Raw genomic sequence first — 22,197 nt, forward strand, 5'->3', positions numbered from 1 at the left:
CTCTTAAAAATGGCAGGGGAATGCTATAGAAACATTTTATTTTCATGGTTACTTTTACAATTGGGTGGAAATTTCTAGTTAAGGAAAAACTTTCTATGACTCCTTGACTTTAACTAACTTTCTAGATTTTGCAAAATAGTACTCGAGGGAAAGAGGTGATATCCTAAATATTTAACAAGCAGGACTTCAGTGTACCAACACTTTGAAGGCAGTTAGGGGAAGTAGGAGTCTCAGAGGTCCCTGCTGGGGGCCCGCTGCCAGGCATTAACCCTATGGCTGCTAAATTGTAAAGAAGAGAAAAGCTGGGTGGCAGGTGTCACATGGAGAGGATTTTATGACAGCAGCTACTTAGTGATTGAGCAGTACTGGTGCCTGCTATTAAGTATCAACCCTGCCTAAGAGTCCTCACCAGCTAAATATCACCAGCAACTCCCCGCCCCCAAACTCTCTGCCTGCTCATTGCCCCCCAAATTCTTTTCTCTACCCCAGAAATTTATCCATCATTTCTTATGAACTCCTTGCCTTTTCATGTCTATGATTTGTTCTATGCCCAGAATGCCTTTCTTCTCCTTGTTTGGCAAATTTCTTTGCATCTTTGAAGGCTCAGGTAAAATATCATCTCTGTAATGTCTTCCGTGACTTCCCAAGGCAGAATTAATTGCTTCCTCATTATTGTTCCATGCACTTTATACATAATTTTATTATAGCATTTATCACACTGAATTATGGCCATAGTTCTGTCTCTTTCACAAATTGTAAGCTCCTCAAGAACTAGGATTATGTCTTATTTATTCTTTTTTTTCCACATTATTTTTAGGATAAGCTAATAAATCTTATTTATTCTTTTATCCTCAGCAACTAAAACAGTGCCTGGTGTATAGGTATTATTAAAAAAAAATTTTTTTAGAAGTTGTAGAATGACCCTCAATAGGACTACAAGTTCAGAACGGAGCCTAGGCTATCTTTTCTCCCAATTTGCTACTTAAAATTCAGCAACAGTACTGATATATGCTACGATATGGATGAAACTGAACAATATTATAGCAAGTGAAAGAAGTCAATCACAAAAGACCACATATATATGATTCTATGTTTACAAAATGTCCAGAATAGGCAAACTCATAGAGACAGAAAGTTTGAGGGGTTTGGGGAGAAAAGGGGAGTGACACCTAATGGGTATAGGTTTTGGGCTTTGTTTTGTTCTGTTTTATTTTTTGAGGTGATGAAAATGTTCTAAAATTGATAATGGCAAGTTTACACAACTCTATGAATATACTAAAAATCATTGAGTTATACACTTTAAATGGGTGAATTTTATGGTATGCGAATTATATCCTAGTATTTAAAAAACATCTGAGCCAGTCCTCTCACTGTATCTGATTCAAAAAAAAGGCTCAAATGTTTTCTGCCCTTGAGGATGGTGGACACACAGGGGTGAGTGTGGAGGTGTATATGCAGAGGTGTGGTTGTTATGGGGGGTTGGTTTAAGAAAGGCAGAGCATAAGTGGAAATCAAGTTGGGTCCTGATAATAGAATGGGCCACAGAATATTTCAGAAGGAAGGGTTCTGGTGAAAACGGAAACCACTTCAATGAAACCAGGTTTCAGCAAAATAGGCTGAGGTTAGCTTGAGAAGGGTGGTTTTACTTTGAAACTGGTGGCTGAGTATGGTCTCCTCACTTGGTCTGGGAATCTTTGAAGAGGAAAAAACGATAATCCAGGCCAAGGTCAAAATTCTGATAAACTTACCCTGGACACCCAGTATCCCTGAAGTAGGGAGTTTGAAAGGGGGGCTGCTCTCCTTAGGCCCTGCTGAAACATCGAAAGTCATAGTGCTGGGCCTGTGCCCTGGGGAGCCAGCTGCCTAGGTATAGCTGCCTGGGAACCAGGCTTTGCACTGACCAGCTGCATTGCCTTGAGCAAGTCACTTGATCTCTTTGTGCCTCCATTTTCTCTATTATAAAATGGAGTTGTGCTTGGTTCAGTAGCATGTATACTAAAATTGGAATGATACGGAGAAGATTAGCATGGCTCCTGTGCAAGGATGACACACAAATTCGTAAAATGGGGCTAATAATAGCACCCTTCTCATAGATTGTTATGAGAATTACACCAGATAATATGTGAAGAGGACAATCCCTAAAGTGAGTGACAAGGTAATCTGGAGCCGTGAAACTGGTTTCTGGGGAAGTGGCTGATCTCTGTAAAATCTACAATTCGGAGAAAAGACAGCAGCTGACTGGGGGTCGAGGGTGGTGGCTGGGAAATGGTCTGATGAGAGTTAGTAGTGTCATTGCTCAACCCTGGCAGTGGAGCTCATATTTCCTGTTTTCGGTGTCTGCGAGCCCTGATGCTGGAGTTGCTCATGTTGGAACAGATCTTTCTTGGCCCTTGGGAGGGAAGGCAGAGGCCGAGCAGCAACTCAGTCTGGGCTGGGCCCCTTAACTTCACATTATGTCTTTTCTTTTGTAGCAAGCTTCAGATACCACAAAACACACCAGTGTAGTCCTGGGGTGGAAGTTGAGAGGGGGTTCCCATTCAATTCTACAAGAATGTACATGGTTTTGTAATAATTGCTTCTGTTTTTGTGCCTTTATTAGGTACCAGGATTATGCTAAGAGCCTTATGAATTCATGAATCTTTATAACGATCCTGGGAGTTAGATATTATCTCTTTTTACAGCTGAGGAAACTGAGGCGCAGAGAGGTAAAGAGTCTTTCCCAAGTCACACAGGTAGTGTTAGAGCCAGGATTCTAGCCCAGGATACCAGACAACAAAATCCATGCTCTGAAACCACTGCGTCATACTGAATAAGACGACGTGCTAGAATATGGGATTGAAAGCTGAATACTCTGGGTCCTTGTTCTCCAGGGGCCCATGATCTAGCGAGCCTCTGCACAGAAAGCTCAGGAGACCTTGCACCACAGCTGCCACTCAGAAAATTGTTCATGCAGAGAATACATGCTGACCACATCTCGAATTTACTGGGCCCTTCACATAATCTGGCCAATTGTCCCCAAAAGATATTTAATCAGGGGTGCTTATCAGAAACACCTGAGGAGCTTTTCTAAAACCATGAGCCCTGGTACCAGCCCAAACCTGAATCACAATTTCTATGGGTGGAGCATAGGCATTCAGATATTTTTAAAAGGTCCTCAGGTGACTTGGTTAAGAAACACTGCCAAAACCCATTAACTTAGCTTGGAAACTCCAACATTTTGGCATTTAACTATATCTCCTAGCCTGTCTTCCACACCTTTCTTCAGAAGCTGATGTTTGGTTCAAACTACATGGTCACCTCCACTAGAATATCACCCAACTGCAGCTTCTGAGCTGCCTGACATTAGGGATAGCAATGGCTGGTAGTGAGCTCCATTAGCAATCAAGCAAACTCAGCACCAGCATCACACACAGATAATGGCAAATTGTTTTCCACTCTCTGAATGCCACAGATTCAAAGATGGGCTGGGTTTTGGATCAGAAATTACCACTCATGCAAGTGTTCTTGGTTGAGGTCAGCCCAGGGATAGTTGGGGGCAGAGTGAAAACTAATCCTAAAGAGTGTCACCATGTACAGTTGTACGTGATGTGCACTGCACCAAAGCATGAGGCTAAGGAGGGAATTGCGAGTCGACACCCAGCCTGCATACCACTTACCAAGCCACAAGCCCCTGGCTTGCAGCACCTTTTTGCACCTTATGTGGTGCACAGGGCCTGACCTAGAACTCTCCTAGCTTCCACTTCCCAAAGCCCCAGTAAGTTCAGAGATGCAGCCCTACAAGAAACAAACATGGTGTGTGCCACATTTATTTTCTACTTTTTGTGCTTCCTAATTCATACGAGTTAAGAAGGAACAACATCTTCAGGAAAATCACATTTTATTAATCTTTATTCAAAATTATAAAAATAGATATAAATAAAAATAGCAGACTTATTAAATATTCAGTGTACAGGAGTGGTCCTCGCCCCACTCAGTGAGGATTGGAGGAACTTAGCTGGAACATTAGAAGGGATAACTGGCCAAGAAAGGGACATCTAAGTGAAAGTGAAACAAATTTTAATGCTGGTCATGGGCCATGCCCCAGAATGACACATTCATAGGCATCATCACATGGAAGACCCAAGAGGGTCTTCCTGACAGACCATACTATGTGGTACCACAGTTCATACAGTTTAGGGAAATATCTAGACTTACAGCCAGACACAGGAACACAAGTTCTTACTTACTCACAGTGACTACTCACAGCCTGTGCACAAATGTGCAAACATACACATGTATATATAATAGCTCTTGATACATTCATGGAATGTCAGAGCTCTTCCCTCAAGTTATTAGTGTCCCTACTCCCCAAACCCCTGTTCCCACATTGGCCAAGCTCCCACAAGAGACCTCAGTTCTGTTACACTTCCTAATTGGGAAATGATTCATTTCCCAACAATAGGTCTCATGGATGCCCACTGTTGAGGGAGCTGGCTCTCCTTCCACCCATGTACAGGAGATGCTATTTTTATTTCCAGGAGGCTTTAGTCCAGAATAAGACAAACTACTGGTCCATACCATCCTGGGTCAGGACCATCTCTCTATCCTGGCCAGAGGGGATCTGGGCGCCCAGCACCCAGGCCTGTATCTGAGGGTAAAGCTATTGTCACTCACCCTGGCGGGCAGCACAAGCAAAACCATCTCTGCAGAGCCTATCTTCCTCAGTCTCTTTCATGTACATAGGTGATGCTAATGGCCCTGCTGTGAAAATGACTGGTCAGCGTGGGAGGTACCCTCTCCTCCCCTGGCCTCCAGGGACCCTCAGAGGGCTAGGCCATTCTCTTCCCCAGCGTGGGTGTGGATCCAGGTGAGGAAGCGTGAGACCCTCGTGTAGACCCCTGGCTTGTCCTTCATGGCACATCCACTGCCCCAGCTCACAATCCCAGTCAAAGTCAGGCGGCCGTGGATGGAGCAGACCAGAGGTCCCCCCGAGTCTCCCTGTTAAGCGAAGACATAAAAGGTGAGCTCTACGAGAAGTTAGGAGGGGGCTATCTGATCCTACCACCTGATGAAGTTTAAAATCCCCTGCTTGGTTTTCAAAGCCCTGTTATCTGCCACTAACTATTTCACTTACATTCTCAGACCCTACTTCTCCTCCCATCCTGGAATATGCTGTGCTCTTTCTCATTTTTGTATCTTGCAACTGAAATGTTTTCCTTTCTTCCCTCTGCCTCCTCAAATCCGTACTGAGTCACATTCTCTTTAAAACCTCCCCTCCATGATCATCTAGTTGTCACTCACCTCCCTCTCCTACACAGCTGATCATTCATAATTCACACCACACCCTGAGCACTGAGTTGTATTATTTCCTATTGTTTCTTCTTAGTCCCCCTCTCTCCCCCAGTCTGGAGTGCCTAGCACAGACACAGGCTCATGTCTAACGTTTGGCAAAGACTTAATGATTGGTTTAAACTTTCTAAAACTTGAGCTTCTGATTCTGGCTTCTTGGGGCTTTGGCTAGAGAGAGACTCCCCAAAGCTGGCAGAAACATGCTCAAGAGCCCTAAGGAGATTTGGGATTAATGAAAGGAGATACTTAGAACTCTTACCTTGCAGGAATCTGTTTTCCACTGTGGGTCAGCAGCACACAGCATTTGGGTGGTGACTTCAGAGCCATAGTAGTGGGGCTGCTGACAATCCTGGTGGGAAACCAGCTTCACAACAGTCATTCTCAGTTCCTCTGGATAGAAATAGTCAGCTAGATGGAAGAAACATTGAAGAATTTACATTCAGATATGTCTGTCCAGTTTTTCCAATGGGACTACCAGGAAGGGAACCAAAAAGCATTCATACTGGGGAAAGCCCATATTCCTTTTCCACCTAAATCTGAGTTTTTACCCCACTATAGTCCCTCATTCCCCATTTATTTACCTTTATGGCCCATCATTCCCTAAACAATGCTCCACACTCCATTCCTGGACCCATCTGCTGCCTCCACAATGCTCCCTTGATCAAGCTTAGCTCACTTCCAGGTTACAGCGCTCCCCCATGACACTCTCAGCCATCCCCGAAGGTCACTTACTGGTATTCTGTTTTCCAAAACCAGTGATCTCACAGCTTTCACCAAAACGAGCATCGTCATACTTTGGGGGCAGGCAGATGGTCTGTATGGACCGGGATGGCTCTGCGCACTGGCCTGAGTTGGTCCTGATCTTCAGCAAGGCTGGGGGAGGGGGAAGGGGTCAGAGGATAAAGATCACCACCTGGTCAGGTGGTCACCATCTCTCCCCCTCCAAATGCTGAGAGACGGCTGTCTATCCCTAGGTCAGTTAGGGTCAGTAGTCATCCTGGGAGGTCTTCTGATAGGATGTCATCTGAAACAAGCCTCCCCTGTCCTATGCCTCAAGGGCTTTGTTCCAGTTTCTGACAAAGGCTTGGACAGCCAGGGCTACTGCATACAGCTGTACTTTTTTTTTTTTTTTTTTCCTGCAAAAAGCCCTGGCTGAGGTACCTGGGCTAAAATCCAGTCCAATGCTCTCTCCAGGTTCTACGTCCTGGGACAGAGTCTACATCCAACAAAAGAAGAAGCATTTCAACCCAAGCCATCTGCCCCATGGGGCCAATGCCACCCTGAGGAGGCTACCTGTTTGAAAATTCAGAGACTCTACAGAGGAGCACCAGGCTCCTCATGTATGTCACTCTGAACCCTTCCCCACCTCTCCCTTTGTTGTGTAGTGTCTTCAAGTTCCCCTATAATCTCAATCTCCCACTTGAGTTTCTTCTCGAACCCTTCTTCCTCCAGGCAGCATCATGATGGCAGATGAGGATTTCCCACTCACCAATATCATTGTGGTGAGCAAGTGTGTCAGCACTGTAGTCCTCATGCAAGATGAGCTTTTCCACCTTGAATGTCATCTCTCCAGGTGTAATGGAGTTGAGCTTTGACCGACCCAGGTAGACAATGTAGTCCTCCTTCTTTTGGTAATTACTGTGGGAAGGTAATTACTGTCAGACAGTCTGATTTCACGAGATCCTGTCACTTCTCCCTCTCCACCACAGTGACCTCAGAGCATGACTTGTCCCCAAGGCGATACCCACATGGAGAGGGGCTGAGGGGGAGGAATTAAAGTGGAATCTTTTGCTAGGTAGGAGAAAGGGATGTGTTTGGGGTAGGGCAGGAGGGTCAGGGAGAAGAGACAGAGGGACGTACATGAAGCAATGTGTGGCACTGACCACCCAGCAAGGACTGATGAGGCTGCCACCGCACACATAGGCGTCAGGTCCTCTATGGTGCTTCCTATAGATGGCTGCAAACCAAGGCTGTTCCTCGGTGGTGGTAATTTCTCCCCCAATAATCTTAAAGCGGGGCTTCAGAGCCTTCTGGCCACACTGAAACTCTGCTTTTCCAGGAGGAGAAAAGGGCTTTTTTCCTGGAGGAGAAAGAGAGGAATGTTGTAGGGTGGCAGGTAGGATAAAATATCCCTTCTCTTCTTCTCTGACCTCCCAGTTTTGGGGGCCCAGACAGGCCTCCTTCCTCATCTTTTCTATAATGGAATAAAAGGACATATGAGTTTGTCCCCTTCTACCCACCATCATACACAGGTCAGTGACACTCACCAAAAGAACAGTCGTTCACCATGCACTCTTGGACAAACTGTTTTAAGCCAACCTGCACATAGCACCAGGGCCTTCTCTGGTTGTCTGGGTTCCTGGCAACATAGAGGGGAGGGGGTTATTTCAACACCGAATGCGTTTCCTGCATCCTTCCCCACCAAGGCAGACTCAACTAGAGGCCTTGCTTTTCTTGTGCTATAGTCAGCACTCTGGAAGAGAAGAGAATGGCAATAAGGCCTTCTATGAGGCCCTAGGAAGGTCCTTGCTGCCTCCACCTCACCTGCAGTAATTGTGTTTCCCCAGTCCCAGCTGAAGGGCATCAGGTCTTTGGGCGTGGTACGTTTTCAGAAGGACGTTGGCAGAGTTCCAGGGCAGGCAGGGCCGGCCCATGAAGTCGGTGTTGGCCTTCCCTCGGTAAGAGTGACCATTCCCCTGATAGCAGTTTTTCGATGTATCTGTGGAAGAGTGTGAGGTTTAGAGATTAGAAATAGAAGGAAGTTCAGACAGGCATTTTAGAGATCTTGCCAGACCTCATATGACTTTGGACCTGGCAGAAGACAGTAGAAAGGGTCTCCTTCCATCCTACCACACATTTGTGCAGCCACAGCTTCATGAGACAATGTGTGTGTTTGACTGTGTGCATCACATGGGGATGAAGACGTCTCTTACTCTACTTCCAGTTCTTAATTCCTACCTGCCCTTACATCCCACCTTTCTCTCCCTGCCCCCAAATTTCTGGTGTGCCCTCCTCCTGGTTAGAGACAGGATCCCCGTACCTATTTCACAGTGCTCCCCTTGGAATTTCTTTGGGCAATTGCATCGCTGAATGTTGGAGAAGTACTTGTAGGACACACATGTTCCTCCATTCAGACAGCCACAGTTCTCTGAAAAGCACAAAGGTGGGGGAGGGGTAAGCAAGGGCCATGGGAGGAGGCAAGGGGCGAGCAGGCACAGGGAAGGGCTGCCTCCTGAGGCTTTTACAAAATGTCTATGCAGCCAGGTATTGTGTAAGGGGTGAATACTCACTTGCACCAGACACTCTATGAAAGTCATGACTTCCCTGGAAAAGACAGGAGGAGAGGGAAAATTCATCAAAGGTCCCATGCTCCTGGGACTCCAGGGTAAGATAAACTGGCCCTAATCCCAAAACTCATCCTTTACTCCAGCTCCCTTTCCCTTTATCATGTTCAGATCTAACTAGCCAGCAAATGAAAGATCATAGGTTTCCAGCAAGGAGAAATAGCTTGACTCAAGCAAGCTTTACATATCAGGCGCCAGCAGGGTGGCGCAGTCCCAGGGGCTTCTTCCTCCCCTGCCGCAAGTGCGAACTCCCTTGGTTCTCAAGGCCCCACTGCCACACCTGTCCCGTTTCCCCGGAGAGTCTAGCCCTGCTAATGATGGAATCCAGGACTCCAGCTCCTTATGCAGTCCCTTTCTTCCCCTGGCTCTGTTCAGGGGTCTTGCAAGCCCCTTCCCGCCACCATAAATCAAAACAAAGAAGACACTCACTTTGGAATTGCTCACGACCAGGGCACAAAGGAGCAGGCACACCAGCAGGACTCTCATGGTGGCGAGGCTGGAGCTCTAGACAGCGGCCCTGCAAGGGAAAGAGAAGTCAGGGGAAGAAGCGGAGGAGCAAGAAGGCGGGCCGAGCGGGTTACTGCAGCTCAGGGCAGCAGCCCCTAGGTCACCTGCGAGTCGAGCCCGCCGTCGTCTCTCCTCTCTGGGGCTTAGGGGTCGCGGCACAGCTTGGACCCGCACCCGCAGCGGGACGCCTGGGTACGCGGAGCCGCGACTCGGGGAGCAGTGGCTGTACAGTCGGGGCACCAGAGTTGGGGGAACGGAAGCCCGCAAGGTTGGGAACCGCTGCGCATCCGCCCTGAGCTCCGAGGGCTCCCCGCACTCACCAGTGGCTGCGGCGGGAGGGGCGCGGGGCCGGCGTGGCCGAGACAGGCTGACACGCTGGCTCTCGGAAGGGGTCTGGAGCTGCAGTCTCCGCGCTGTGCTGCTAGCCCGCGGCACCGGCTGTATATTAAGACCCGCCTACGCCCTGGCCCCGCCCCGGCCGGGGATCGCTTGGTCCACTCCCTTTCCCTCCCCTTCTCTGGAGCTCGCAGCGACCGGACCCTGCGTGCTTCTTCAACTAAGACTAAGAATGTGGAGCTGAGCAGTACCCAGCGAAGGAGACAAACGAAGTCTGAACTGAGAGACAGAGAAGCATCTAAATTCCCCGCCCCTCTTCCCATTCTCCCGGCCTGGGCCCGCTCCAGTGCAGCCCACCCACTACCCACCCAACTGCAGAGTGGAGAGGCGCTGGGGAGACTTTCTCCGAGGTCCAGCTCTGATGCCTCCCCCTCAGATGCCCCAAATCGGCTCTTCCCCAATCTTTCAACCCTCCGCCCGCAACTGCCTAGGAGAGCGCATGAGAACCCTCAGCTCCTCTAGTGCCGGGTATAGAGGTACAGTCCGCAGCTCATATAGCTGTGAAATCTTTTTCTCAAGGTGAAAATGCACATGACACATACTCATTGAAAATACAGACAAGAAATCTGCTAATGGGGCCTGCTTCTATCAAATGCCAGCTCCCCAAAAATCAACAACACAACCAGTGGATAAGACAAAGCTGAGATAATTTGCTTACCACCTTAAACGAGTTTGGTAGTGTATGGGAAAGGGGGAAAGGAGAAGTTAGATTTTATCAAGAATTTGTAGTTTGGTTTAAAGGCAGTCTTTGAAAATGAGAGCTTGATAAAGATTAGAAAGGGTCGTGATACAATCTTGTAGTACTGTGAGAACAAAGTCTTAGGGCACAAACTTTTGATGCTTTTTATTGAAGCGTTGATAGGTCTTTCAGAAAGTTCCTGTAATGAACGATCCATTCATTTGCCTTGGCTAGAGTACAGTTAGTTAATAAAAACAAAGCAATAGTAAAGCCTTATTAATGAAGACAAACAGTAAGCTGTGGAGGAGTAGGAAGTTCTGTTTTCACCTCTGAGGAGAGGAATTGGGGAGCTGGAGGAAAAGAATTGACACTGTTTAAATTTTAAAAACACATTTTGTATCATCCACTCAAAAAAGATAATTACAGATTTTTAAATGCATATGTATTTAGTGTTCTACTTCATCACGGGGCCTTGTTTCTAATAAGACAGGCCTCCAGAAAGACAGATCATATGTAAAGGACTCAACCCACTCTTCCTGCCTGATAATGAATGCACAGTTGTGTACACACACACATGTACACACACGTCCCTCAGGCATAAGCTGAAAAATCACAGCAGGAATTCTGGGGTTCAGTCACCCCCATCCCTTTCCCCTAGTGCTAGGAATCAGGACTTGGGGTCACTTAGATTCCACCCAGCAAGTCTCTCCTCCTTGATGGGTGGGGAAGAGGCCGAGTCGCTGTAATTTACTAGGGGGCCAAGGCCGGGTGCAAGGCTTGAGCTCTCTCCCTGCCTAGGCCTACAGCATTTTGCTGCCTAGGAAACCTGGACCTTGGGTCTGGGTCTATTTGAGAGGACCAGGAGGGCAGGGAGAGTGCCAGGAGGATAGAAAAGAGGAGAGCCTCTTTGCTCTGTTCTAGCCAGAGGTCTCAGGATACCAGCCTCTGCCTGGGGGAAGTGCAAGTTAACCATCCAGCTCTGGGGAGGCAGGTACCCATTGTCCTTCAAGAGTTTGTCTGGCTGAGCTGCCAGCCTCCCAGGGGATGGACTGAGTCAGAGGTGCTATAAGTCCCAGAGCCTGCCTAGAATGTTTTGTTTGGATTTAGAACTCATTAATTGTAAATAAACGTGATCAAAATGTAAACAGAGATGTTACAGCCTGAGGACTTACCCCGAAACTCCTAGGTTATCTATCAGGAAATTCCCAGCAGACTTTCATGATTCACAGAGCTCCCCCTAGCAGCTCTCATGACTCCAGATTACTTGGCTGGAGGCCGTCATGCTGATTTTCAAGAGCAGGATGACTTCATTTCCTCCCCAACAAAGAGGCTTGGAGACCGTTATGCAGCATGACACCCTTCTTCCCCCTCCTTCCCTCTGAGGCCTCTTCACCTGGTTGAACAATCCTAGAGCCTTCAACTCTTCACAGAACTTCCCTTCCACTCTGATCTCTCTCACTATCTGAAATCTCTGTGTCCATCTTCTGGTGCACAGTCTGTGCTAGTCTTTCAGTTACTGAGGGCAGAGACTACATCTTAAATATCTTTGTCTCTCCCTCAGCACGTGTGCGTCTCTAGTTCACGTAGGTGCTGTATCACGAATGAAACAGTGAACAAATGGGAATAGAGAGCTCTGGGGCACCTTGAAAGTTTCCCTCCTCTGTCTTTTTTTTTTTTTTCTTGCCATAAAAATAGTACTAGCATTGTTTCTGTCCTATGCTTAAAAAAAAAAAACACACACAAAAACAAAAAACACTGATACAAATCATTCCCTTTTAAACTCACGGCTGCCTTATGTAGCTGGGATCATTATTCCCATGTTGCAGATGAGGAAAATGAGGTGGAGAGAAGATACATAGTTGATGCATGGCGAAGCCAGCATCAGATCCCATGTTTTCTGATCCTTGCTCCTGTGTTCTATACCTCACTGCCTCTATAAGAGAGGAGTACAAGACAGAATGCTGTGAAGAGAAGGGCAAGGTGATATAAGATATTGAAGTTCAGGGGAGCCCTCTGCTGGCTTTGGAGATCTCCTTCCAGAAATTCTTGTCAAGCTATGAGCTCCTGGAAAGCCTTGCTATATATATGAGTTAGTTGCTTGCCCAAGTTCCAGAAACTAACTTGGTGGCCTAGACTATCTGAAGTTTCTATCAAGAGTGAGAGAATAAGGAACTAAATATATATGATTTCATTCTATTCCTTACTCCCAGAGTAAAACCACCAGCCCCCTACCTCTATGTCTAGACCTCCTAAGTCAGATGTGGCAACGGAGACTAATGGAGGGGGCCCCTTCCCTGGAGCTGCTCACAAAATAACAGGCGGATACCAGGTGTGCAAGGAAAACCAGGATGTCAGAACTTGGTCCTGAGACCATGTCCAGGAAACCGAGCCCCTGAAAGGCTATTTTCTGACCAGCACGGCTCAAAAGGAAGTTCACGTCCTTTCACGGGATGCATTCCTAGGTTGCCATACCAAGACTGTTCAGCATGGTACTACAGAAAGTGCACGGGACCTAGCTTCGGGTCTGTCACATCTAAGTTGAATGAACTTAGGCAAGATACTTACTCTCTTGATCTCAGTTCCCCATCTGCAAGATGAGGCAAAGCCTGCCTTGCCTGTGCCTCACTTTGCAGATTGAATGAGATCATGCTTATGTGGTGAAAGCATTCCTTCATTCCTTTATTCATTCAATATTTATCATGGACCTATATGCGCCAGGCACATTTCTAGATGCTAGAGATAGAAGGATGAACTTCATAAACTATAATTCCTACCTAAAATGCCTGCCTTGCCTTCCTTACTGTGGCTGTACTGGCCCAGAAGACCAGGGCATTCTCTGGAATCCATCTCAGGATTCCAGTTAAGCGGGGATGCTATGTCCTTGGGAAAGAGTTCCCAGCAACTGGCCAGCTGCATGTACTGTTCACCCCCCCCCCCCCACCCCGCTCCTACTCTCTCCCTCCCTCTCTTCTCCCTTGTCTGTGGCCAGCAGCTCTTCTCTTTCCCTCTTACACCTGGGGCAGGCAGACTCCTCTGTAGTTCTGAAAAGGAGGCACAGAATGCTTCTTTAGGTCTGAGGACTCCTCCCTGCATGTTTAATGCTGAGGGAGAAGATGCTGTTGTCACAGCAGGCACTGAAAGCCATATCTTGGGCTTGTAACATGATAGGGAGCTGCTGGAGCTGCTAGGCCCCCAGTGGCCTGTGGAAAGAGTGAGGCGGGGGAAGCCACATACTTGCTTCCTTACTCATCGAAAGCAAAGAGCCCAGAGGCTGCATCCTGAGGTTATACTCTGTCATCAGTAGCAGTATGAACAGAGGGGCCAAGTTGGTCCCTACAGTTTTAACCATGCTCCCCACCCCCCACGCATTCTCTCCCTTTCCTGCCTCACCATCTCTGGCCCAGTTTCTAACCCCACCCAGGCTGGTCAGCTCAGACCTCTGCATGAATATTTTAAGCTTGGCCAAATTTTTCTTTCTTCCTAGCCTAAACCCAATTACTGACTAAGTCAGGAACTTATTACCTGAAAGAAGTGTTGGTCACAGCTTTCCAGACCTTCTGGATTCTGAGTCCTCCACTAGGAACCAAAGCTAAGACCAGACCCTAGAACCTCTGCTCGAGCCCCGGTTACCATGTTGGATGACAATGGCTGTTTAACTGGAAGCTGAAGGGGATACCCTGAACAAAGGGCTGGAATGGGAAACCAGAAATTGATGGGTTTGCTGAAAACTACCAAGAAATCAAGGACATTTAAGGAAATACAATCAACCAAGAGCTAGTAGTCTCAAAAATTTGTTCAGAAGAAAACCACATAACATTCATAGCCAATATGATGTTATCTCATGCGCTCATGGCTCTCCCAAGCTGGATTCTGTTTGCGTCTCTGTTTTTAAAGCAAGTGCAAGCACTTCCCTTTCCATTGCACAGAGAGGAAAATAGAGGGCTAATAAAGGGAAGTGAATCATCTGTGTTCATTCACTGAAAATGATGAGATTCAGAAATCACCGATTTTGAGGAACCTCATGACACATTTCCACCCTCTCTCCTCCTATTCTGAATCCTTACCCCTCCCTTCCTGACCACCCTCAATCCCCACCCTCAGTCTCTTTGTCTTCCTACTTCCTACCCACCTGCAGAAGGTACTTCCTTTCTCCAAGCAGAGACTGATAGCAGTGTGATGAAGCCCTAGGGAGAGGTCAGTCTCCTTTTCAAAGGTAGCCTAGGACGAAATGGATGGAAGTCTGTAGGAACAGGGAACAGGGACATAGCAGGGAGCCCCCTGAGATAAGTATATATGCAGAATAAGTTGGAGGAACAATATGTAGGTAATCTAACCAGGAGGTCCTGTTTACTTTGAGAACAGTGGTGGTGGGAAGTGTGACAGGAATTAAAGTAGAGGAAGTCTGTTCTTCCCAACAGGATATTATAATCTATCCCTTGTTAAAGATAGATAATAATAGCCAACTTTTATTTTCTTTTTAATTTTCTTTTTCAATCTTACCAACAAACTTTAAGGAAGGTATTATTAATATTGTCATTTTAGGGATGAGAAAACTGATGCTCATGGAATTTAAGCAGTTTGCCCAAGGTCACACTATAGGTAAATGACAGAGTTAGGAATCAACCAGGTCTAATTGATTCCAGGAATCAACCAGGTCTAATTGGAGAACTGTCTCTGAGGCAGTATTGCATTCAGTCAGGAAGATGAGGGTGCCTGTCCTTATACCTGGGAATCATCCTACTTCTAACCCATGGTGCCATCCCTGGGTAACCCCAAGTTATGTCTGTGTTGGTTCCCACCTATCCTGCTCAAGCCAGACTTTGATAAAAATGTTCTGTCTGCTGGGTCTAGTCAGAGAAGTGGTCTTCTGGTTACACTTTTATTATCTCTGTGGATCCTTCAAATCATCAATGGCCAGTCTTCCTTTTTCACACCATTATTCACCCATATTTGTATGATTAGGATACCCTATGGCTCTTCTGTGGGAAAATAACAATAGTGTCCATTTGTTGAGTGTGCATTTTATTTGGTAGGCATTGAGTAACAGTTCTGTATGCATTATCTCATTTAACCCTCAATGAGGGAGGTAAAATATCATCTCCCTTTATGGGTAAGGAAATCAGGGCTCTGAGAGGTTAAGGTCACACAGTCAAGCCAATACACAGTAGGTCAAAGCCAAGTTTCTGACCTCAAATCCTGAGTTGATAATCACTATGATAGTGTTTTCCCTTTACCCTCTCCTGAGGAGGAATGGGGGGAAGTACCCTGTTGATTAGGTCCCAGAATCTGTTCCAACAAGTACTCATGAATGTTATTTTTTTCCAGTCTTGTCTGATAATAAAATTACCTAGTTTGAAGGTTTAAAAAATACAGAATTTCAGATTACTTCCTTGGAAATTCTGATTCATTACGTCCAGGATGGGACCTAGGAATCGGATCTTTTAGATGCATCCCAGAGGATTCTTACCACCAAACAAGCTTTGTGGAAATGTCAGCCAATGCATATTTAGAGAGTGTTGGTTTATTTTTTCACCTGGGAATGCCCGATGAAATTATAAACTTTCTATTCACTGAAGATGGGGCTTCTACTCCAACCCCATCTTTGGGATAGGGGCCAGAGGAGAATATAGGGGTGAGAAAAGTCCAGGGCTGGAAGGCAAACTTTTGGGCAGAGTTTCCCAGACAGGGATGAATCAAGAAGGGAATGTACACCTGAGAGCCTTGTGCCAACCTAGCCACCCTGAGGCGACTTTTCTAAAGGCTCTGTTCTCTGAATTAATTGCTTCAACACTTTTGGAGTTGTTCCTTTTTTAGATCCTAGTGATAGTTTCATTTTTAAAATGCCAAATGGATGGCTAATAGAGGGAATTTTCCATAAAGAGACTAAAAGAGCTTAGAGAATCAGATAACCCTCAAAGTTAACCCTCGAAGTTAGGGCAGTGAATAAGGAATTGGCTTCTCAAGACCTCAGGCAAATTGGGAGAAGCTGAGTAGAGACAAGAACAAAGAAGAATTGAGAATACCTGTACTTACTAGTACCTTTCTATCTGGGATACTTCCTCACAGTTCCTGTACTGGCCCCCTTCTGAGCTTGAAAAAGCTTTTCCCAAGCTTCTTAATTTTTTCCCTAGGATCTTCTGATTCCACCTGAATAGATCTGGGTTTCCAGAGCATTTCCCCTTTGCAGGGAGGATGGGAATTGCCCCCAACAATAAGGGACCCAGCAGCCCGTGGTGTGACAACGATGTTTGCATTTCTTGTCAAGTAGAAAGCAGTAGTGATACTCTCCCTATGCAGATTCTATGCTCCATAGAATAAGATTTATTCATTCTGTATCATGGCAATCAGTCTCTTCCATTTGTAAAGAAAATTCTACCCCAATTCTAAAAGTAAAAGAATTGAGCTCAACACAAACTGTTAATTTTAGTCAACCAACTAAAAATTACTTTCAAATACCTAAGCCATACCTAGCTAGGCCCAAAGGGCACACAAAACAAACACGATCCCTGCCCAGAAGAAGTTTAAAATCTCGTAAGGAAGACAAATAAAATGGACACGAAACAATTAAAAAGCCATTAAGTAGGACGGCTACTATAAAAAATGAACAAACAAAAAAACAACCCAGAAAATAACAAGTGTTGGCAAGGATGTGGAGAAACTGGAACCCTTGTGCACTGTTGGTGGAAATGTAAAATAGTCCAAACCGCTATGGAAAACAGTACGGCAGTTCCTTAAAATTAAACATAGAACTATCAAATGGCCCAGCAATCCCACTTCTGGGTATATATTCAAAAGAATTGAAAGCAGGGTCTTGATGAAATATTTGCACCCTCCTGTCATAACAGCATTATTCACAATAGCCAAGAGGAAGCAACCCAAGTTCCACTGACAGATGAATAGATAAGCAAAATATGGTCTATACACACAATGGAAAATTATTCTGTCACATGCTACGACATGGGTGAACCTCAAAGACATTGTGCTAAATGAAATAAACCAGGCTCAAAAAGACAAAAACCGTATGATTCTATTTATGCTTTTATATAGAGAGGTATCCAACGTACAGTAGTCCCTCTGTTATCCACAGTTTTGCTTTCTGCAGTTTTGGTTACCTGGGGTCAAATAGGGTCCAAAAATATTAAATGGAAAATTCCTGAAATAAACAATTCATAAGATTTAAGTTCTGCACCATTCCAAGTAGCATGATGAAATCTCAAGCGGTCCCACTCTGTCCCACCTGGGTCGGAAATCACACTTTCATCTCCAGGCTGCATATGCTACCCTCCGTTAGTCACTTAGTAGCATCACAGTGCTTACGTTTGAGCAACCCTTATCATCAGGTTGGTGGCAGCCTAACCCTATATCACAATGCCTATGTCATTTCCCTTGCTTCACCTCATCTTGCGGGCATTGTATCCTTTCACTTCATCACATCTCACATCATCACAAGAAGAAGAATGAGTAAAGCTTGGGCTGGAGGGAATGAGAAAATGATAAACCCCTGGGGCTGGGCACATTAGTGAGGGTCAGAATCGAAATGAGAGGACACCAGAGGTGAAGTGACAATGCGAGGGAATAGATAAAGGCTCCCACAGCTGTCTTTGTTCATATTTTTTAAGGGCTTTTGTTTTTCCAAACTTTCAGGGTCATGTGTTCTGCTTTACAAAGAGCCTTAGAAAGTTCCATTACGGGGCTGTACCATGAAATCCATGTTTGAAGGCCAATAATCTCTTGGATTAGAATGGGAACACTAAGGGTAGAGAGCCCCACTGCCCAATCCCAGTAGCACCTGTCAAGTACAAAGGCCACATCTCTGAGTATGAGCTGAGAGCTTTTTCTTGAGGAAGAGGTGACTGCCTGTGGTGAGAGCTATGGTTTTGGAGTCAGAGAATAGAGCCACATTCTCAGTTTGGTCACTAACTCTATCTGTGATCCTGGGTGAGTCACTTCCTTCTGTCGGCCTCTGTTTTCTCTTTTATAGAATGCAGAAAGACTTTTTTCCACCTGCTTTTGCAGAAGACAGAAGTGGCTGAAGATAAAGAAATTTACATCAGGCACCTTTTAGCAAAGGAGTGAGGCCTAGGCTGAAGCAAAGCCCAGAATGTCTGAGGACGTAGGGGCCAGGTTTGACTCGCCCTGCTCTTGACATCAGAAATCCATGGAGAGGACGTAAGTATTAAATCAGATAAACAAATGTTGCCCCAGAGAGTCTGGGTTCTGGGAATATGAACAGGGAATCTTGACCAAAATTCCAGATCTCCAAGTTCCCCTCGAAGAGTCATGAGGTTCCTGAAGGAGGTGAATCACCACACCCAGGATCTGTCTCGGAGATCTAAACCACCAAATGTAAACCTCACCAAAGGAAGGGGCTAGAGGGAGGCTTGATTCAAATAGCTTGGGGGTCATAGCTAGCATATAAACTGTGCCGTTGGGTCTCGATGAGACCAGGAAACAATTTTCCCCTAGGCTCTGGATGCTATTCTAGTTCTGGGGTCAGCGGCAGGTCAAAGCCATAAAGTTGGTCCCCATAGAGTCAGCACAGTTGTCTCTGGAAGACTACATGGAAAAAGGAGCTCACAAGATTGTAGACCTAAAGAAATTGAATTTGTACTCTTCCCAGAGTCTGTATTATTTCTTAGTCCAACTCTTCATAAGCAAATGGCAGAGCGATGGCAGCAGCTCTTCAGGGCCTGGAAAGGAGACCAGAGGGTACAGGAGAAAGAAGTGTGTTGGCTGCTCACCAGCCATGGTGGTTTCTCTGTCACAGGGAAATGCCAATTCTCAGAGCCAGGGAAGGCTCCTGCCCAGAGGGTGGAGCAGACCCCGCAGATCTGGAACAGCTGGGCTTGTGAAACGCTGTTCCAAAGGGGTCCAACATACCACTTCACGCCTACTAGGGTGGCTATTGTCAAAAACATGGAAAATAATAAGTGTTGGTGAGGATGTGGAGAAGTTAGAACACTTGTGCTCTGCTGATGGGAATGTAAATGGTGCAGCCACTGTGGAAAATAGTTGGGCAGTTTTTCAAAAAGTTAAACATCAAATTACCATATGACTGAGCAATTCCACTCCTAGATATAGACCCCAAACAATTGAAAGCAGGGACTCAAACAGATATTGTATGACCATATTCATAGCAGCATTATTCACAATAGTCAAAAGGTAAAGCAACCTAACTGTCCATGGACAGATGAATGGACAAACAAAATATGGCATATGCACACAACTGAATATAATTCAGCCTTAAAAAGGAATAGAAGTCTGATACATGCTCCAACATGGATGGACCTTAAAAACAATATGTTTAGTGAAATAAATCAGACACAAAGTGCCATGTACTATATGATTCCACTTATATGAAATACCTAAAATAGGCAAATTCATACAGACAGAAAGTAGAATAGAGGTTACTTGGGGTTGAGGATGGGTGTGGGTTATTGTTTAATAGGAACAGAGTTTCTGTCTGGAATGATGAAAAAGTTTTGGAAATAAATAACAGTGATGTTTGCATAACAATGTGAATGTACTTCATGCTACAGAGCTGTACCTTTAAAAATGGTTAAAAAGTGGGTTTGGGGCCCTGGAGCAGGTGCACAAGCAAGATGTAGCATGGAAGTTTCCTCCTCCTCACCCTCCTTGCCCTCCTCCCTCCTCCCCCAGCGGGGGCTCACCTCCACAGTGGCCAAAAAGAAAGACAGAGTGAAGAAAGGCTGTCCGGAGAGGGAGAGCCCAGAGTGGACCTGGGGGCCCCGCACCCCCAGCATCAACATCTGCGTGTGGGCTTCCACGCAGGTGCCTGTGGGGCCCAGACTCAGAGCATCCGGTGCAGGGTGCCCATGCCACTGGAAGGAGTTTGGAGCTGAGTACAAGTACAAGTTTGAGAACCGGGGACGTGCGATGAGGGCTCAGGCACCAACGCTCACCAAGACACCCTAAGAGAGGCGCGGTAAATGCCCAGGCCAGGAGACCTTAGCATGACTAAGCCCAGCACCCTCAAGGCCAAAGCCAAGGCCAAAACCAAGAAACAGAAGGGAAAGGACAAGCAGCCAGGCCTGAATATCAAAGAGCCCCTCCTGCAGGTCCAAGGTGAAATCCACCAGTGCCTTTTGTTACTCATCAGCTTTATCAGTCATGGCCCTGCCTCCTCCTTTTCCCTCCTCCACCCCCACCTCCAAGTGCCCAAAGTGGGGAGGGACAAAGGGTTCTGGGCAGCTTGAACCTTCCACCCAAAGGGATTTAAGTCTAGTCCCCTTTTGTTCTTCTCCACAATTATGTCATCACTATGAAACAAATAAGTGGTCTTTGTTTTCCCAATAAATGCTTTTTTTTAATACAAAAAGTTAGGTTTTATGTTATGCGTACTTTACCACAATGAAAAATAAATTTTAAAAAAATATCTTAATGGTTAAAATGGTCCATGTTATGTATATTTTACAAAAAAAAAATAATTGCCAAAAAAGGGGAGGAATCCCATGACAAAGGGATCTACCAGGCGCTGAGAATAAGACTCAGAAAAAATCAAATAAAAAAGACTGAGAAACTTAGGCCGTGAGAAGGTAGAAGCAAAAATATTCAGTCATGAGCTGAGACTGGGATGGGGGACTGAGATAGAGACAACAAAACCTGTCCATGAGGGAAAGTTTAAAGTGTGAGAGTCAGAAAGGAGACACAGAAAAGCCGAGACCCAAATGGAACTCTGATAAGGAGTAGGACTAAGTATGGAGAAGGAAATGAGGATTGGCAGGTCTAATTTTACAAATGAGTCCTAAATCTGGGTCTTTCCTTTCGTAGGCATGTGGGTTTCCGTGTGTAACTTCCACAGTGCTTGTGATGAATGTTTCTGGGACCTTCGTCCATTTTGCAGTGGTCAGCTAGCTGTTGCCCTCTGAGTCTTCCTGTCTCCTTTTAGAGCTGAGAGACACCACAGTGAGTCAGTCCTATGAAGGCTTGACTCATTTTTGACCCAGTTTTGGTAATTAAACACAATACCCTGGAATTTGGCACTATAGCTCAAAAAGTATGGTGGTAACATGTTTGCAAGACCCAGGATCCTAGCTGCTTCCTGTTACCATCACAGTTCTTCGTAAAGGTTGACGTGAACTGCATTTAAAGTTAAAGATACTTGAGTTTAAATTCTGGCTTGCCTCTTACAAGCCTTGTGACCTTGGGCAAGTTATTTAACCTCCAGATAAGCCATGGGGGGATTAGATGAGATAATGTATTAAAATGCTTCTTAGCATTTTTGTTTGTTACAAAGAAATTGCACAGTAAGTTAAGGTTATTATTATTATCACCACTATTATTAGTACTCTGAGATCTTTTGATTACCTAGGATCACTTTGCCACAAAGGCAGTGGAGACCTATATCTGGAGCTTCAGTAACCCGGATTCCTGTAGCCCTGGATTTAGAACAGAAAGACCTGAATCTGATCTAGTCTCCCCAGTTTAGCAGTGTGACCTTGGGCATTTTTCACACTGAGTCTTAGTTTTCTCATTTGTAAAATGGAGATGACAGAGTTGTAAATGTCAAATTAAATATGTATAAAAGCTTTACAAATAATAACAACAACATAAATACAGATGAATAATGTAGTCAGGATCAGAAGCATGGATGTATCTGGGCTACGGTTAGAGTCAAGATGAGACTCAAGGCAGAGATTAGCGCCAGGGCTGTAAAAAAGATTGTGATCAAGATCAGGGTTGGCATTGGGGTTAAAGCAAAGTTTTGGCCAATATAGGAAGGGAATTATGAGCAGGGTCACAGCAGGGGTTCGGGTGGGGTTTTGGTTTGGGCTAGGAATCCAAGAGGATAGTGTGCACTGTCTGAGCCCTGAGGGATACAACTGCGCTGTGCAGTGACTCAGAGGCAGCAGCATTGCCTGGCATACGGCTCTAATCCAGAGCTCTTGCTTCGGAGAAAGTAGAGTTGAGACTTAACAAGTC

General features: G+C 45.7%; 1 protein-coding gene, 1 non-coding gene and 1 pseudogene across 2 annotated transcripts; 2 read left to right on the top strand and 1 right to left on the bottom strand.

The window, feature by feature from the left end:
• The first annotated feature begins 1,971 nt into the window (after nucleotides 1–1,971).
• LOC118604398 lies at nucleotides 1,972–2,078 on the top strand. Its single transcript, XR_004951712.1, has one exon. It is a non-coding gene; the product is annotated as a U6 spliceosomal RNA (small nuclear RNA).
• A 1,782-nt stretch (nucleotides 2,079–3,860) lies between these two features.
• PLAU (plasminogen activator, urokinase) lies at nucleotides 3,861–9,652 on the bottom strand. Its single transcript, XM_016120830.2, has 11 exons — nucleotides 9,500–9,652; nucleotides 9,102–9,189; nucleotides 8,619–8,652; nucleotides 8,369–8,476; nucleotides 7,873–8,047; nucleotides 7,596–7,687; nucleotides 7,189–7,408; nucleotides 6,818–6,966; nucleotides 6,061–6,201; nucleotides 5,588–5,736; nucleotides 3,861–4,977 (listed from the first exon to the last, which is right to left on the bottom strand). The coding sequence occupies exons 2-11, from the start codon at nucleotides 9,156–9,158 to the stop codon at nucleotides 4,801–4,803; spliced, it is 1,302 nt and encodes a 433-aa protein (XP_015976316.2). The 5' UTR covers nucleotides 9,159–9,189; nucleotides 9,500–9,652; the 3' UTR covers nucleotides 3,861–4,800.
• Nucleotides 9,653–19,856: 10,204 nt separating this feature from the next.
• On the top strand, nucleotides 19,857–20,512 carry LOC118604039 (annotated as a pseudogene).
• Nucleotides 20,513–22,197: the final 1,685 nt, after the last annotated feature.

The sequence above is a fragment of the Rousettus aegyptiacus genome, unplaced genomic scaffold (assembly GCF_014176215.1).
Source record: "Rousettus aegyptiacus isolate mRouAeg1 unplaced genomic scaffold, mRouAeg1.p scaffold_m13_p_6, whole genome shotgun sequence".
Classification (NCBI taxonomy): Eukaryota; Metazoa; Chordata; class Mammalia; order Chiroptera; family Pteropodidae; genus Rousettus; species Rousettus aegyptiacus.